Source organism: Protopterus annectens, chromosome 3.part0 (assembly GCF_019279795.1).
Source record: "Protopterus annectens isolate FY-2018-M chromosome 3.part0, PAN1.0, whole genome shotgun sequence".
In the NCBI taxonomy this organism is placed as follows: Eukaryota; Metazoa; Chordata; order Ceratodontiformes; family Protopteridae; genus Protopterus; species Protopterus annectens.
This window is the reverse complement of record NC_056731.1, coordinates 394079131-394095010: the sequence shown is the minus strand read 5'-3', so window position 1 is coordinate 394095010 and position 15880 is coordinate 394079131. Positions and strand designations below refer to the sequence as shown.

The following is a 15880-nucleotide window of genomic DNA, read 5'->3' as shown; positions in this document are numbered from 1 at the left end:
CCTTCTCATTATAATCTGTTTTTTAGGCACATTTACTTGCTGTCTGAATTGTGTCTACTAATGGTTTGATATCCATTCCTGCTTCACACCAAAACTAAGCAAGAAAGTCATCTTACTCTTCTTTTCACTATGTTTGGATCTAGTGAGGTCAACAGACATGTATGCAGTCCCATGATTCCAGATCTGTATATGTAATCAGTTTCATGGATGTCCATACCTACTTCACAGCAAGGAATATATAATCTTGGTGTACATTGATTTTTATGTATCATTTGATAAGTGTGAAGCGGCCATGGGTATGCAGCAGTTAGCATTGTCGCCTCACAGCAAGAGGTTCTCCGGTTCAATTCTCTGCCAGAGTGCCTTCTGTGCAGAGTCTGCATGTTCTCCCTGCAGTCGAGTGAATCTTTAAAGACATGCAGGTAGGTGCATGTGAGTGTGCGTGAGCCTTCTGTGAAGGTCGGGCACTGGGCTGGAAACTCAACACCGTAAAAACACCATTGCCAATCAAACTGTGGACCGGTGATCTGTTGTTGCGACCCTTAACAGAGAAAGGCTGAAAGACATTGCATTTGATAAGTGTGAAGCATTTTTCTTGTTTCCCTGTCTTAACTGATCCAGTTCTTTTTGGGACTAACCGATCACCTCAAAACTGTAACTTAAAAGAGGAAGCGTAAACTGGTTTATAGCTTGGACTATATTCTTAGACGTCAAGGCAGTTTTTAATATTAGTTTTAGTCTTCTGAAGTACTCTTTATTGAGATTTATTCTCATTTGTTCATGCTTTACTGCCCATCCTTCATCTATTTCTAAATATTTGTACACTCTCTCTCCTGCTCAAGTTCATTCACATTCTTGTTCCAAATTAATATTTTCATTTCTTGTTCCAAATTAATATTTTCATTGCGCAGCAGCTTTCTTGCTTTTAATGTTGCTTTTGCACATTTATCAAGACCAAATGACGTTCTTGTAGTCTATGAAAATGTTTTAACCATTTGTAGTTGTGCTTTCAACTCCTTATCTGACAAACGATGCAATTTTAAATCATCCACAAAAAAGCAGTTGAGAAATCTTTAAATAAGGTAGGTTTTTGGGAACCAAATTGTAACCAAGGCCTAATCTGTTAAGTAAACAGCTTAATGGGTTAAGGGCAAAACAGAATAGCAGTGGTGACTGAGAATTACCATGGAATACACCCCCACCTTTCGATTTTTGTCCCCAAGTTAATAATGTGTTCTTTGTCATAGCTCAGCTGCAAAGTAATGTGCCACTGTCATGGTCACTGTAATGTAACTGATCAATGAAGGGTGTATCTTATACATCTTTAAGCATTCATTTATGCATGACCATGGATGCTGTCAGATACTTTTGTACAGTTCTCTATTTAGCTACAAATTATCCTTTGTTCCATTTGACTTTCTTTTGTTACCCTTTTGTTCTAATACCATAATTTTTTTTTCTTCTAAATGATTATAAATGTAGTCTGCATCAATTCCAGTATATAGCTTGCATATTGTCTTGATGTAACTTATTCATAGGTGTGTACTAGGCTAATGGCCCTGGAGCCTTTACAAGCCTAGCCCTTAGGATTACCCTGGCATCATGCCACCTGACCTTAGCTCCCAGAGACTCTGTCGAGTAGAGCCACTGGAGTGATCCCCAGGGTGAATTTTCTATTTCTCATCTACTCATCAAGATTTCTCTTGAAGAGGGCCAGTGAGGTGCTCTGTTTGACATGTATGGGAAGTCTGTTCCATAGCATGGACAGTCTCTGGGTTATGAACCTGTCCCTCCAGCTTGTTCTTTTGATTGTGGTAATGAGGTTGAAGTCTCTGGAGCGTGTTGTGCAGCGGGATTGGGATTCCTTTAGATGTAGCATTTCTAACAGAGCTGGGTCAGACAAGTCTTTGTAAGTCAAGCAGGGATCACCTCTAAGTAGGTGATATGAAACAGAGAATAGCTGAAGTTTGAGTCTGTCCATATAGGGTAAGTGTTTAAGGCCTAATATCCTCTTTGTGAGGTACTTTTGCGACCTGTCCAGTTGTTGCAGGTGTCTAGTGAGGTACATGCCAAATGGGGCATTGTACTCAATGACTGGCCTAATGAGGGAAGAGTAGAGGGAGTCAGTGACCTCTTTCTTCCTGGATGCAAAACCCTTAGTAATGAGATGTGCCACATAGAAGGACTTTCTGACCACAGTGTCAATGTGGTGCTCAAAAGAGAGGTTGCTGTCAACCTGTGTTCCCAGATCTCTTAAAACACCTTCTGTGTTCAGTGGATTACCATTGATGTGGTAATTATTGGGAACCGGGTTTTTCCTAAAGAGGATGATGACACATTTTTTTGGCATTGAGCTTAAGGCCATGGTTCTGACACCAGTCATTGGTCTCAATAATAGCTCCCAACTTGCAATCGTCTGCAAACTTTGTCAGCCAGAGTCCCTTTGGGTTGGCCTGGACTTCAGAGAAGTAGATACCAAACAGGAGAGGACCCAGGACTGAACCCTGTGGGACTCCACTTGTGACTGGTTGGCAGTCTGACTTGGAGTCAGCTACTTTCACACTGTGGGTTCTTTCTGTGAGCCAATTTGCAACCCACTTAGTGATCTAGGGTTTGATGCCTAGCTTAGTGAATTTTTCTATGATTCCTGAGTGGGCAATGGTATCAAAGGCCTTGGCCAGGTCAAGATAGGCTGTATTAACCACCTTGCCTTCATCCACAGCTCTGCTGACTGACTCAAAGAAGTTGACCAGGTTGAGCAGGCATTATCTACCTTTCACAAAACCAAACTGTGTGGGATCCAGAGTTTGGATTAGAGTTAGAGGTTATTGGTCTATAGTTTTTAAGATGGCTTGCAGGAACACCCTTAAGGAGTAGTATCATTTTTCCTGTTGTTAACTAGCTTGGTGTCTGTTCGGGATGCACATATAAGTAATTCTTTACTCAAGGCTAAGTCTTTGTCCAGGAATATTAATGCTTTTAGCTAGAAGTTGGGTACCATGTCTGGGCCTGGAGTTTTCCATTTAGGAGCTTTTCTTAATTTTGCCAATTTCAGTTGCCATTACTTCATCCCATTTATATCCTCTACATAATTTATTTTAATTTTTCTATCAGCTGAACATCTTTGTTATGTTCACCATGGTCTTCAAAATGTGTTATATCTCATTTTTACTGGTGTTTCTATTACTTTTGCTTTGTTTCCCAATTCTTTATAAAATCTTTTTAGGTCATCCATAAATTGCTTATATTAGACTTTATATTTATCTGCATACCTTCTAAGTTTTCTCCCTGTGATATTTTTTAGTTTATTAGCAATAATATGTGATAAATCTTGAACTGTTTTGATACTGTATGTTGCTTTTATCACATCTTTCTAAGTGTTTTTGATTATCAGCTCCATTTTCTATATTCTTCTAACAGTGGTAGTTATTGTCTTAATTGCTTTATAGTTTTCTCTGTTCAGTGCTTCCGTGGTAACATTTTACTCGCTGGTTCCCTTTCCTTTGTTTCTGTATATTTGTGCGGTAACATGTTATCTATTATTAGTTTAACTGCACAGTAATATATTATGTTTTTTCTTTTATAGTGCATGAATTTCTCTTAATAGTCTTGATTATGGTGTTCATCTCATCAAGATTTCTTTTGAAGAGATTCAGTGAGCTGCTCTGTTTGACATGTATGGGAAGTCTATTCCATAGCATGGGCAGTCTCTGGGTTATGAACCTGTCCCTCCATCATGTTCTGTTGATTGTGGTAATGAGGTTGAGGTCTCTGGAGCATGTGGTGCAGAGGGATTGGGATTTCTTTAGATGTAGCATTTCTAACAGGGCTGGGTCAGACATGGCTTTGTAAGTCAAGCAGAGACCAACTCTAAGTAGGCTATATTAGACAGAGAATAGTTGGAGTTTAGTTCATGTAGAACACAGCCAGGGATATTGTCAGGTCCCATAGAAGCTGTATTCTTGGCCTTGGACAGTGCTGTTTTAACCTGTGCAGCAGTAATACTGGGTGCCTGGCAATCTACTGTTAATATGATAGGTCCTTTGGGGGGGGGGGTAAAGTTAGCACTGAATCTGTTGGCCAGTATATTGGCAATATCTGTTGGCTCGGTATACGAAGTACCATTGTGCAGTAGCTCAGAGCAAATCTTGGTATTGCCGTTGAGATTATTTACATAATTGTAGAAGGCCTTGTAGTTGTCTTTACTGTCTTCTGCAATTCTGTTTTCATGGCTAGCTTTTGAGGATTTGATGCAGGATATCAACTTTTTGTTGAGGCTGATAAGGGAGTTTTTCCAGTCTTGGGACTTCACCTTCTTCCACATCAGTTTCCTTCTTCTGTTGTAGAGTTTGTTTATGGTAGGGGACCACCAGATTTGCTTCATTTTTTTGGAGGAGAATATCTTGGTTCTATTGGGTATGGCGAGATCCATGCATTTGTGCATGTTTCTGTACAGTGCATTGGTGTATGGTTCGGTGGTCATGCAACTATTCTCCATTTGCATGGGTGCAGTGAAGTTAGCCACCTTTGTTTTTAGGAGCCTAAAGTTAGCTTTGGAGAAGTTTTTTATGGTGGTTACCTTTGTGGGGAGGATCGGAGGGATGTGGATTTCCAAGGTGATTAGTTTGTAGTCGGATCTAACCAGGGAGGAGTTGACTATTGGTGTAGAGCAACAGTTAGTGTTAGTAATGACCAGGTCAAGGATGTTGCTACCTCTAGTGGAGGTAAGAACAAGCTGATCCAGGGCAAGTGTATTGGTACACGAGTAGTTTTCCCAGTTAATGGAGGGGTAGTTGAAGTCACCCAGTATGAGAGGGTTAGGTTGGTCCCTAATATTCTCTAGGGTGCTTAGGAATGTGGAGTGTGAGTCTTGGGACATGGTTGGGGACCTATAGCAGGCTACGACCTGAAGCGCTGTCTTTCCCAGTGTTAGCTGCACCTGAAGTATCTCTGATGCGTTATGTTGGGCCACCAGTCTGGAGGTGTGCGCACCCTTTATGAATATGGAAACACCACTGCCTTTGGAGCTTCGGTCCAAGTTCTGGGGCCAAAAGGTGTAAATGAGTTATAGGCTGGTGGTGCAGGGGTGCTTTCTGCTGCCTTGACCCAGATCTATGTTACAGCACAAATGTCGATGTTCTCCATTTTAATAAGTGCTTCGAGTGAGTGTATTTTGAGATTTAGACTTATAGCATTGAGGAGCATGACCTTCAGAATGCATTTGTTTGTAGCTGTTACGGTGGTAATTTGGTCTTTGGAACACCACCTAAAAAAGGCATTATAGGGGTGGCAAGAGCCTTGGCTAGTATCCAGAAGCCCAGGGATGACAGATGCAGGCCATCTCTAGCAAAGCATTAAGGTGTGTCAGTCATGTCATCCCAGGCAAGACAGATAATGGATCCCCTTAGAATGACACCAGAAACTTAGCCAATTGTTGAAAGCAATCATTTTCTGCTTGTACTGTGGTATCATTCTGGGTGATGGTGGGATGCTGCTCAGGGCTAGGGTCATACCCGCCTGGGTTACATAATCTGAAAGCTCCTCCATGTCTCTTTTCATGTAGTCCAGGTTGGTACGTCTCAGGTCATTCACACCCACATATACAATGACACAGTCATATTTGTACCTGTTGTTGAGGGACCTAAGTGCATGCATTATGTGGTGGATCCTGGCACCTAACAGGCAGCTAATTGTTAGTTTCTCCTTATTCAACCTAGTGAGTGGGACATTAGTGTGCCTCACTATCGAGTCACCTATGACTAGCGTGTTAGGCATGCTGGTTTGCCTTAGGGAGTTTGGTTGAGTGGCACACTGTTTAGGAAAGTTATGTGTCTTGTGATTAGTGTTGGGATGTGGTGGTCGAGTGCGTTTCTGCTTTGGAGATCTTAGCTGTTTGGGTAGATTTTTATTGAGAGCCTCCACAAAAGTGGGTCTATGGTTTGTGTGTTTATGTGAAGGCAGTGCTGATGTGTGTTCTGGAGGGCTATGTGTTCCATTTAGTGTGGTGCAAGTGTTGACCTTCTCCTCTTGACCAGCTATTCCGGTCTTGGTTGGAGAGTGCATGGCTTCCAGTTTGGATATATAAGTGCATCTCTTGCAAGTCTGAGTGTTCGGAGGTAAGAGGAGAGGGTTGTCTGTGTACATGAGACAGTTACTGCATTGCCTCAGGATGTCCAAGTTCACCAGGTTAATAGGAGAAAGCACAGGGAACTGACCTTTAGACATGCCTGGGGTGGGCATTAATAATAAGTATTGGAGCAGTTTCCCTGTAGAATGTTTAGTGCTGATAGCAATTTTGTGTGCTACAATAATTACTACAAGAAGTCTGGTAAAGTGCTAGACTAATAAGCTAGTAAAAGTGCAGGAGAGGAGAGAACTAACAGATCTAAGGGAAAAATTGAAGAGCAGACTTTGGCACTGCTCAGAAGCTTAGAAACAGTCCTGGATACAGCAGATCTGTATCTGGACTAGACTAGTTACAGGAAAGGTGGGAAACAAATGCAAATGAAGGCTTTTAAACCACAAAGTTGAAAGAGATGGAAAGACTGCCCAAACAGCCAATAAACTGCAATTTCTGAGCCAGAATCCACTCCTCTTGTGGGAGATAGGCTACCTAGTGCTTACCACTCCCACTGATGAGCTAAAAGGCTTCCCCCCAACACAGAAAGGCTTGGGGGGCTCAGAAGCTTATATACAATCCTGGATACAGCAAATCTGTATCCGGAATAGACTAGTTACAGGAAAGGGGGGAAAGCGCAAATGTGGGCTTTTAGACCAGAAAGTTGAAAGAGATGAAAAACTGCTCAAATGGCCAATAAACTGCAATTTCTGGGCCAGAGACCACTCTTCTTGTGGTAGATGGCTACCTCGTGATTACCACTCCCACTGACAAGCTAGAAGGCTTCCCTCCAACACAGAAAGGCTTGGGGGCTCAGAAGCTTACAAACAGTCCTGGATACTGCAAATATGTATCTGAACGAGACTAGTTACAGTAAAGGTGGGAAACAAGCGCAAACGTGGGCTTTTAAACCAGAAAGTTGAAAGAGATGGAAAAACTGCCCAAACAGCCAATAAACTACAATTTCTGGGCCAGAAACCACTCTTGTGGTAGATAGGCTACCTAGTGCTTACCACTGTCACTGATGAGCTAGAAGGCTTCCCTCCAACACAGAAAGGCTTGGGGGGGGGCTCAGAAGCTTACAAACAGTCCTGGATACAGCAAATCTTTATCTAGACTAGACTAGTTACAGGAAAGGCAGGAAACAAGCTTAGAATTTTTTTTTTGCAATTAAATTAAATGACTAAAACAAGTGCAGAATGCGGTAAATTAGGAGGCTACTAACAAGCAGTAATAAGCGCAGAATTAAGAGTAACTGAACAGATAAGAGCACGCACAACAGCAAACTAAGACAGTTACAATAAGAACAGCTGAATAGGTATAATATTTTTTCCGAGGGGGGAAACAGAGCAGGATTAAGAGGCTACAGGGGTTGTCCTTCCCAAATGCTCTCTCTGTACACAGTAGATAAAGCTGAAGAGACGGGACTAGTAGAGTGTCTGAAATCAAAATATGATCTCACTGTACTCATTTGAGTGAGCAAATTACATGAGCCCATTAGGAGTCACAAATTTACAAGAGGGGGTGTGCAATTTCAAAGCCACCAAGATTAACACCACAACAAGAACGGGGGGGGGGGGGTGGAGAACAAACTGTAGAGACACAGAAATTCCACAGTATTCAATTCAGTTAATATTCAGTGAAAAAAATATATAAAATGCAGTACTATATAAAAAATTGCAGATAAAAGTGTACTTAATTTAGCTTATACTTTCAGTTGATTGCAGGTAAATCTTAGCCAGCCAGCAGCTCAGATATTTAGGAGAAATAAGACAAGATGTGACACTTGTATGGCAAGACAAACCCCCTAGGCTAGGAGTTAAGCACAGAATATCAAAGAAGTGAAACTACCCCCACTGCTACCACTAGCTACACTTCTAAGAAGCTCCCTTTAGAGACACAGAGAGACCATGATATTCAATTCAATTAATATTCAGTGATAAAAATAAATAAAATGCAGTACTGTATGAAAAAAGTGCAGATGAAAGTGCATGACTCCACAGTACTGCCAACATCAGAGTTGCCACTGTTTCTTGCTCCTTCCCTTGCTATGCAACTTCAACTAGACTTTTATACTGGTCTCCTGCAGAAGACTCCAAGGCATCTTCATGTTGCAAATCTTCTTCAGATGCCTCCTACTCCACCTGTTGCTCCTTAATTAGAGGATCTTCTAATTTCATTATGTTGTAACACTTTTCTGTGTTGGATTCTCCATCCTGAATCCTTCACTTCACAAATAATCCATAACATCAATTTCTATTTCTATAACTTCTACCTTCCTAATCCTGTTTTCCACAATTTCCCTTTGTTTGTTTTTTTTTTTTTTTTTTTTTGTATTGTGAAATGTTACTTATCTGGCGGCCTTTGTTACATTTCTTTTCAGATATCTTTGCAGTTCCTTTTTTATATTGATTAGCTTGTCTTTCTCCTTTGCATAAATATTACACCATACCAAATCTCTTTTCTTTCCCATGTCAATGTTTCTTTTTTATACCTTTCAAAAATGTCTGGATTTTGTTATTTATATTTTTATACATCCTCTGTTGCTTCTTTTTCCAGGTGGCCCAAAGTTCCTTTGTCTATGTAATGTTTTTCTTAAATATGTTGTATCAATAAGAAGTTAAGACATGTTGAATAAGGACCTTAGTTTTAATGAGATTACACATGATATGTCAAACACAGAAACTAATCAATGACTGCCTGCATTATTTGCTTTTGAATGCTATGATTAATGAACAGACTTTTAGTATTGCCAAGTTACCTATTGTTGTTATCCCAACAATGATTGCTTCATCTAAAGTATGAATTTTTGGAATATAATCATGGTATCTGGTTCTAAACCCAAACCTTTGTCATTAGTAAGTAATAGAGAAAAAAATGCAACTTCTGTGTCAAACAAAATGGCATCATATGTAAAAAAATAATAATAATAAGACTTACGATTTTACTGATAAGTACAGTAATCATGGACAGTGTGTGTATGTTTGTAACCCTTGAAATGAAATCAATGTCTACAGTCAAACTCCAAGAAAAAGTAGTTGGAGTAATAAGAGTGTATAAAAGAATTCTGTGAAGGGAATGCTACAATGTTTAGACAATTTCAGGAATTTTATTTAATTTTAGATTTGTTTTCATGGGCATTGGTTTTAACATATGTCAGGCATGGCCATGTGGACATCTGAGGACCTGATTTTTGTACATCTATTCATGATGAAGTAGGAACAGCAGTTTGTGTTTAAACCAAAAGGGAGTCAATTTATTTGCTTTGCTTTACTTTTATTGATATTTTCTGATGAAAGAAAATCTGACTGAATGTGTGTGTGTTATATAATGGTACTACTACTTATTTAACATTTAAAGGCCATTCTTCTCAGGAAGAAACTCCGTTTTTAGATGCGTAAACTCTGTAAAACGCTATAAAAATAGTTAACGGTACCTTTGGTAGAAGGCTGTATAGGAAACTATGTTACTGCACCACTCGTGTTCATTCTATAATTCTAATTATGTTAACTTTTTGTACTGTACTGCTAACTTATTTCTGTGGGTGTAGCATACTTTACTGTGCGAGTTCTTTTAATTCCCCAAAATCACAGGCATTCAGGAAGATGAAGTTGTTTACTCAAGATCTTGATATATACACTAAGGTTCTTGAATTTAATGATAGTTTGCTGTATATACCAGTTTTAATGTAACTTCTGAGAATTGTTACTCCTATCCATGCTGATTGTAGAATGACATAGAAGTCTGTCTGCATTAAATTACTGTTGTGTTTTCAGTTTTACCTTTTAAAGCAGTTTTACAGTTTCAGTGTTACTACAGCATGCTTTTTGTTTCATTTTAGCCATCCATTCATGGGACAATACAGTGTAGCTGATGTTAAGATAAGATTCACACAGTAAGTTTTCATTTTTTTATTTGTTTTATTTACAAATATGCAGTTATGAAAAAATCTTGCAGTTCTTGGCTTCTTTCTTTTACACGGTCACAGGTAATGCAAATGTGTATAAGAACATATCCTTTATTAGTTGACAGTTCTAGAACATTAATATTTGGTGATCAAGACATTATTATATATATATATATATATATATATATATATATATTTTTTTTTTATATATATATACATGTAATTGGCCAAACAAATACATCACATTACTTGCTATAAACAATACAAAGGAGGCATTTAGTCACCAGTACTTCACAGAAGCTTTTCCCACAGTCTAGGATCTGCCATATGGTCATAAACTTGCAGATGTCACTCACATTTGTCTCGGTATAATCTTTCAAGTCTACTTTATAAATCTACCATTGTTGGTAGTTTATTTGTTTACAAAAAGTTTTTTTGGTGTGGGGAGTCTATAAATTAAGCTTTGTATTCCAATTTTTAACTGCAAAAGTTGCAAAAATTGTCTTCTGAAATCTAAATTGTGCATCCTGTTCAACCAATTGCTTATTCCTGGTCACCCCAAAAAGAGGCAGTTGTATAGGGTTACCCAGTTAACAGATGAATAAAAAATTGCTTTGGGGCGCCTTCAGTTAAATGTACAGTTATATGCTGATTATATAAGCTTATTTTTCTGATAATCCAAACATACATACAGATAAATAAATAAATAACACTTTGAAAACAAAGACTGTATATCGTGTTTCTTGTCAATTCCACTGGCAGGCTCTTCAGGTCACATTTGAACACTGTATAAGAGAAGTCCAAAAATACCCAGGGCAGAAATGACTCCTGCTGTTGCAGGATTTTATATAGAGCAACAGTAGATTTTAGCTGAAATATAGTTATCACACCCACAATAATCTTTTTTTAGCTTGATTATTTTCATTTATCAGCTCTGAATGCCTTGCTTCACTATTTATCACCAATGTTGATGATCCCATTGCAAGGTATCATTGCTTCAGTCCAGAACAATAATTTTTTGCTGGTTTAATGGATACCTTTAGACCCTACTTCAGAGATTCATAGTTCGGAGGTCTTAACCATAATTTTATTCTTTCCAGCAGTAATTGTCCAGGACCAGTTGGCACCAATATTATCCAGCAGCCTACCATTACTTTAATTCAGTGTCTGCCTCCTCATTACTATACTATGGTGTGTCCCTTGGTTTACAGCTCTGTTGACGTGCCATGATAGTTTTTATCTTTCTGTGGGATAGGATTACTTATATCTGTAGTCTGTTGTAACGTGGAGGGACCCTGTTTAGAAAAAGTTCAGATTTTTTTGGACCATATAAGTTGAGTTGAGACCATATAAAGGTTTCTTTTTTTCTAAATTATATAACTTTTATTTTTATTAAGAGTTTCTTACAAATACAGCAAAAACATTAATTTCATTCATTAACTTCATCCATTAGATCAATGCATACTGCTACTGGAGTCTCTCTGTCTCTCTCTCTCTAACACACACACACACACACACACACACACACACACTCTGTGCAAACAGTTTCTCAACACACTGGCCCTTCTTAAACCTTAACACATCTAAGTCCACTATCCTACTCTTATTCTAGCCTTGATAATACCTACTGTCCCTTACAGTATTTCTGCTCGCACTACTGTCTCTGCCCTGCCCCAAGACTCCTAGCCTATATACTGTCAGTTAGTCTGCTCTTGACTCTTGTCATTAATGTCCTTAGACAATTTGTCTCTCTACTGTTTCTTTAACCTGTATGATGTATATACTGGCTGGGTCTATGTCAGACGATTGACTTTTCAGAAACTAAAAAAAAATAATCAAAGAGCCCATATGACCGAGTTTCCGAAAACTTGAACATCAAAATACCCACAAAAATCTACTTTTTTACATTTTCGCAGCAGGACATGCTCCTCTGTACCCCCCGCATCCCCTGCAAATTACATGTACCAACTCTGAGATGGCACTACAGTGAGGAAATTTCCCGATCCTCGCTGTACCATCATTTCATTCAAAAGCTTCAAGTTTTCAAAAACTCGATCAAATGTCTCAAACCATATGGAGTTTGAGTTTCTGAAAACTCAGTCAACTGATAGAGACCCATACCACCTGTGTGAGAACCTTAATGGTGATAAAAAGCCAAACCTACAGACTTCTGCTTCCTATGCATGTCCCATACTTAAACATTACACTCCTCACTACCCCCAACTCATGTCTCCCAATGCCATCCTTCGACAGTCAAGCCCAGTTGCACTCGCCCTTCTTATGTTATTAATCCATGAAAATCCTCCCAAGCCACCCCTTTACTGCTTTACTTCACAGTCCCCATGAAGCCACCATAACCTTCATCTCTTTTTCACCTCTCCACTCCTCTCCTGTGCATTTTCCACTCTATCATACAGCTGCTTAACAGTCCTTTCACCTGATGATATTTAGTCACCCACATCAATTGCATACTTTGCCATCATCTCTTCCTAGGTTATAAGTCCATATATACATTCTTTACTTTCACAATTCCCTTTCCGTCTCTTCCTCTTCTTTGAAGTATTCTGCCTTTTTGCTGTACAGTCATATTCCACCGTAGTGCCTCCTCCTCTTCATCCCCTCTTGTCTGCTTCATTGACTCCATCATCTGCATGTGTCCCTTCCCCAACTCCCCTGCCCACTGCATTTCTTAGGCTGCTCAGCACTTCTTTCTCCCCTACCTTTACCGTACCTTCTGCCCTGCATTAGTTGCTACCATATACTTCTGTAAACCAAACCATGGAGCCCTTAACCATCCCTTCTGTAGTCCTTTACATTCTAGCCTTCTGCCACTTTCACACAAAATTATTGCTAGGCCTTTGCACTTCTTGACCACTTTCTCCTATCGTGGCAAAGACAGATACCTTAACCAGTATGACAGTTAGGCTAATATCATAATTTTGATGGAATACTCCTGACAAATCAATACATTCGACATCCACTCCTGCTTTTCCACCTGCCCAGGTGCATTCTTTATGAAAAATGTTGCCATTCCATCTATCCTCCACTAAGGTAGTTAATAACCACAACCCTAAACACTTTACTCAAGAATGCACTATGTGCTATAGTAATCCCATCTATCTTAACCTTTCCTAAAAGGAACTGTCTTTGATTTTTACCTCATGATGCTCCAGATTAGGTGCTCTCTCAAACCACGTTATATGTTCTAAAGCCACAGGCAAGATCATCTCAACCCTTCAGCAAATTATGAGACAGTCGTCCACAAAATGATTAAATAATCCCCTCCCAGAATCATTGTCCATATCTCACCCCTCTTCACCTCTTCCAACTTGTGAAAGTACCTTGCAATACAGTTTTGGTTCATTCTTATTCTGGACCATACATTGTTTTTTTTTTTTTTTAGTTCACCCCCTCCCTCAACCTGTTTAATTACACCCACCACTCATTTATCCTTTCTGCTTTCTCAATCACCTTTCGCCTTGATAAAAACACTTTTGTCTTCCCAACCTTTATAAAGCAACCCCCCCCCCAAAAAAAAAATGCCATCTCCCATGTTCTACATCTTCTTTCTCTTTACTTTCGTCTCTGCAGAATTATCAACTTGCAATTGTCCTTCCTCCATTTACTTGTAACCTTCCACCATTTCACTGGATTTTCCACCCCTCCCCTCACCTACATTTTTCTTTATTGCTCTGTCTCCCTTTTGCCACCCTGGTAGAACCCTTCCTAGGCCTCTAAACCATGACATAGCACTCCAGTTTATCTCAGAGCTAGTTCATAATCCGTAGGTGCTATGGCATCAGTGTTGACCACCTCCCTTCTGCAAACATTTAGCACCACTCCTCTTGGCTGTGACCCAGCCCACACTGCCCACCAGGTCTACTTCATTTTCACCCATTCTTCCCCCTCATTCTTCTTTCAAACTCATATGCATTCTCATAGCTACACTCTTCCTGATCCATGTGATTCTCTCTGACCATTCAAAATCCAATTTCTTGTTAACAGGGAATTAATTGATTATTATTCTTTTGTGTGGATATGTAACATGTAATGGTGTAGAGAGTGATAAAGTCCTGACTGTGACCCAGGTGACCCGAGTTCGATTAACAGGTCTTGCAGCTGAGGAGGATGGCAGGAGGAGCGGAATCATTTCTAGACTTTGCTTGCCTACCTTTCTTCAGAGGGAGGGACTGGAATAACATGCAAACATGGGCAGAGCCATTGCTATAACCCTGGTGGAAACTGGAGTCTCAGAATCACAGTGAACGCAGGAATGTGGGTGTGTCTTGAAGCCTAGGTGGGGTTGCCCTCATAGATGACAACTCATTACAGGTGGTCTTACAATGGTAATGTTGGCACATAGGAGATAGGTTCATAAAGTTACAAAATATATATCTTTGGACAGCTATGGTAGCTCCTCAGGCCACACCCTACACACATTCAGAGAACTTTCTACATCAGACTAAGCCTGGGTAGGGGGGAGTCATGTTGGTTATGGCTACATAGAGAGGATGAGGAGATGAGGTCTCATGGGAATGTGTGAGGACACTACACTGTGAAACAGAAGAATAGCCCTAAACTGCCAAATTGCCCCCTGGCAAAAAAGTGCAAGAAGTGCAAGAACCATTTGTATCAAAGTACTACAAGTTACGGAAATGTTTGTGTTAAAATGGAACATTTTGTGCTGAACCTGCTTTCCAGAAGTTCCTACTGAATTCCATCACCCTAGTAATAGAAGCATGATAAGAAGAGATAAGAACTGCCTAGTAACCGAGAGGAATACACGACAAGAACCACAAAAAAGGATACTCTGGACTTTAAAACTGTGCTATGAACATGAACTAATAATTGAGTATATGATGTGCTTTAGACCATCAGAAGGATTAGCTCATTGTATATGTCATTAATGTGGTATGTAATCAAATAATGTTCAATCAGTAGTAGGTGTGTCTAGGATAAGGTGTACAACTATTTACCTTCCTGTACTTATCTGTCCTAATGTCACCATGTCTTTGTAGTTACCTGTGTGACAGCCTTTCCATGCAGTCATTGTCAATCCAGTCATGATTTCTTACGATGTTGAAGGATCTTCCTGCATGAAAAATGTATGTGTGCCAAAAAAAAACAATTTACATGCAAAGTCTGGTGTGAGCGAAGTCTGTAATTTAAAAAATAGCTGGTTGTTAAGTTATATAAAGTATTACCAATGCTAACTGCATTATAAAGTCCAGTACCAAAAGTATTTTATATAACAAAAAAAAATATCTGCGAAAACTTGCAATGACATAAAAGTAAGTAAATGTAATAGAATCATTTGAACTGACAAGTTAATTTTTCTTACTAGCATGCATATGGCTGCATCTTAAAATACAGAAAGGAAATGTAAAATTATTTAAATATGTATGATGTAGTGACTAGTATGATAGAGTACCTGGTACTCTTAGTAAAAAAAAAATTGTATGTCTTAAAGAACTGAGCCAGGAAATTTAAATCTGAGACAGACACATATCTGACATCCTTTAAATCTTCCAACAAATCTAAAAGTCAGAACAGTCCTGTTCTGTGATCTTCAAACAAATCTTCTAAGTCAGAACAGTCCTGTTGTTTAAAAAAAACAACAAAAAAATGCAGTTGTGACATACTTTAGTGTGTGTGTGAGAGAGAGAAAACAAAGGGTGAGGGTGGTAACAGGCATTTCAGAAAAGCAAATATTAACACCTGCTGACTTCATACATCCATGACAACCTTCATAAAATATTTTTTCATGTGACTAATCACTCCTGCAATTCAATTGACAGTGACATCTTGAGTAAAAAAAAATAAATAAAATAATGAGCTCTTTCTATAATAGAGTT

At 39.2% G+C, this 15880-nt stretch overlaps 1 protein-coding gene across 1 annotated transcript in view; it reads left to right on the top strand.

Annotated features, from left to right (window-relative positions):
* AVL9 (AVL9 cell migration associated) overlaps positions 1-15880 on the top strand; it is a 1171768-nt gene that overhangs the window by 1090710 nt on the left and 65178 nt on the right. Inside the window, exon 14 of the mRNA XM_044064846.1 lies at positions 9960-10013. Within this exon, the coding sequence (XP_043920781.1) occupies positions 9960-10013 (54 nt within the window). The remainder of the gene's footprint in view (positions 1-9959; positions 10014-15880) is intronic.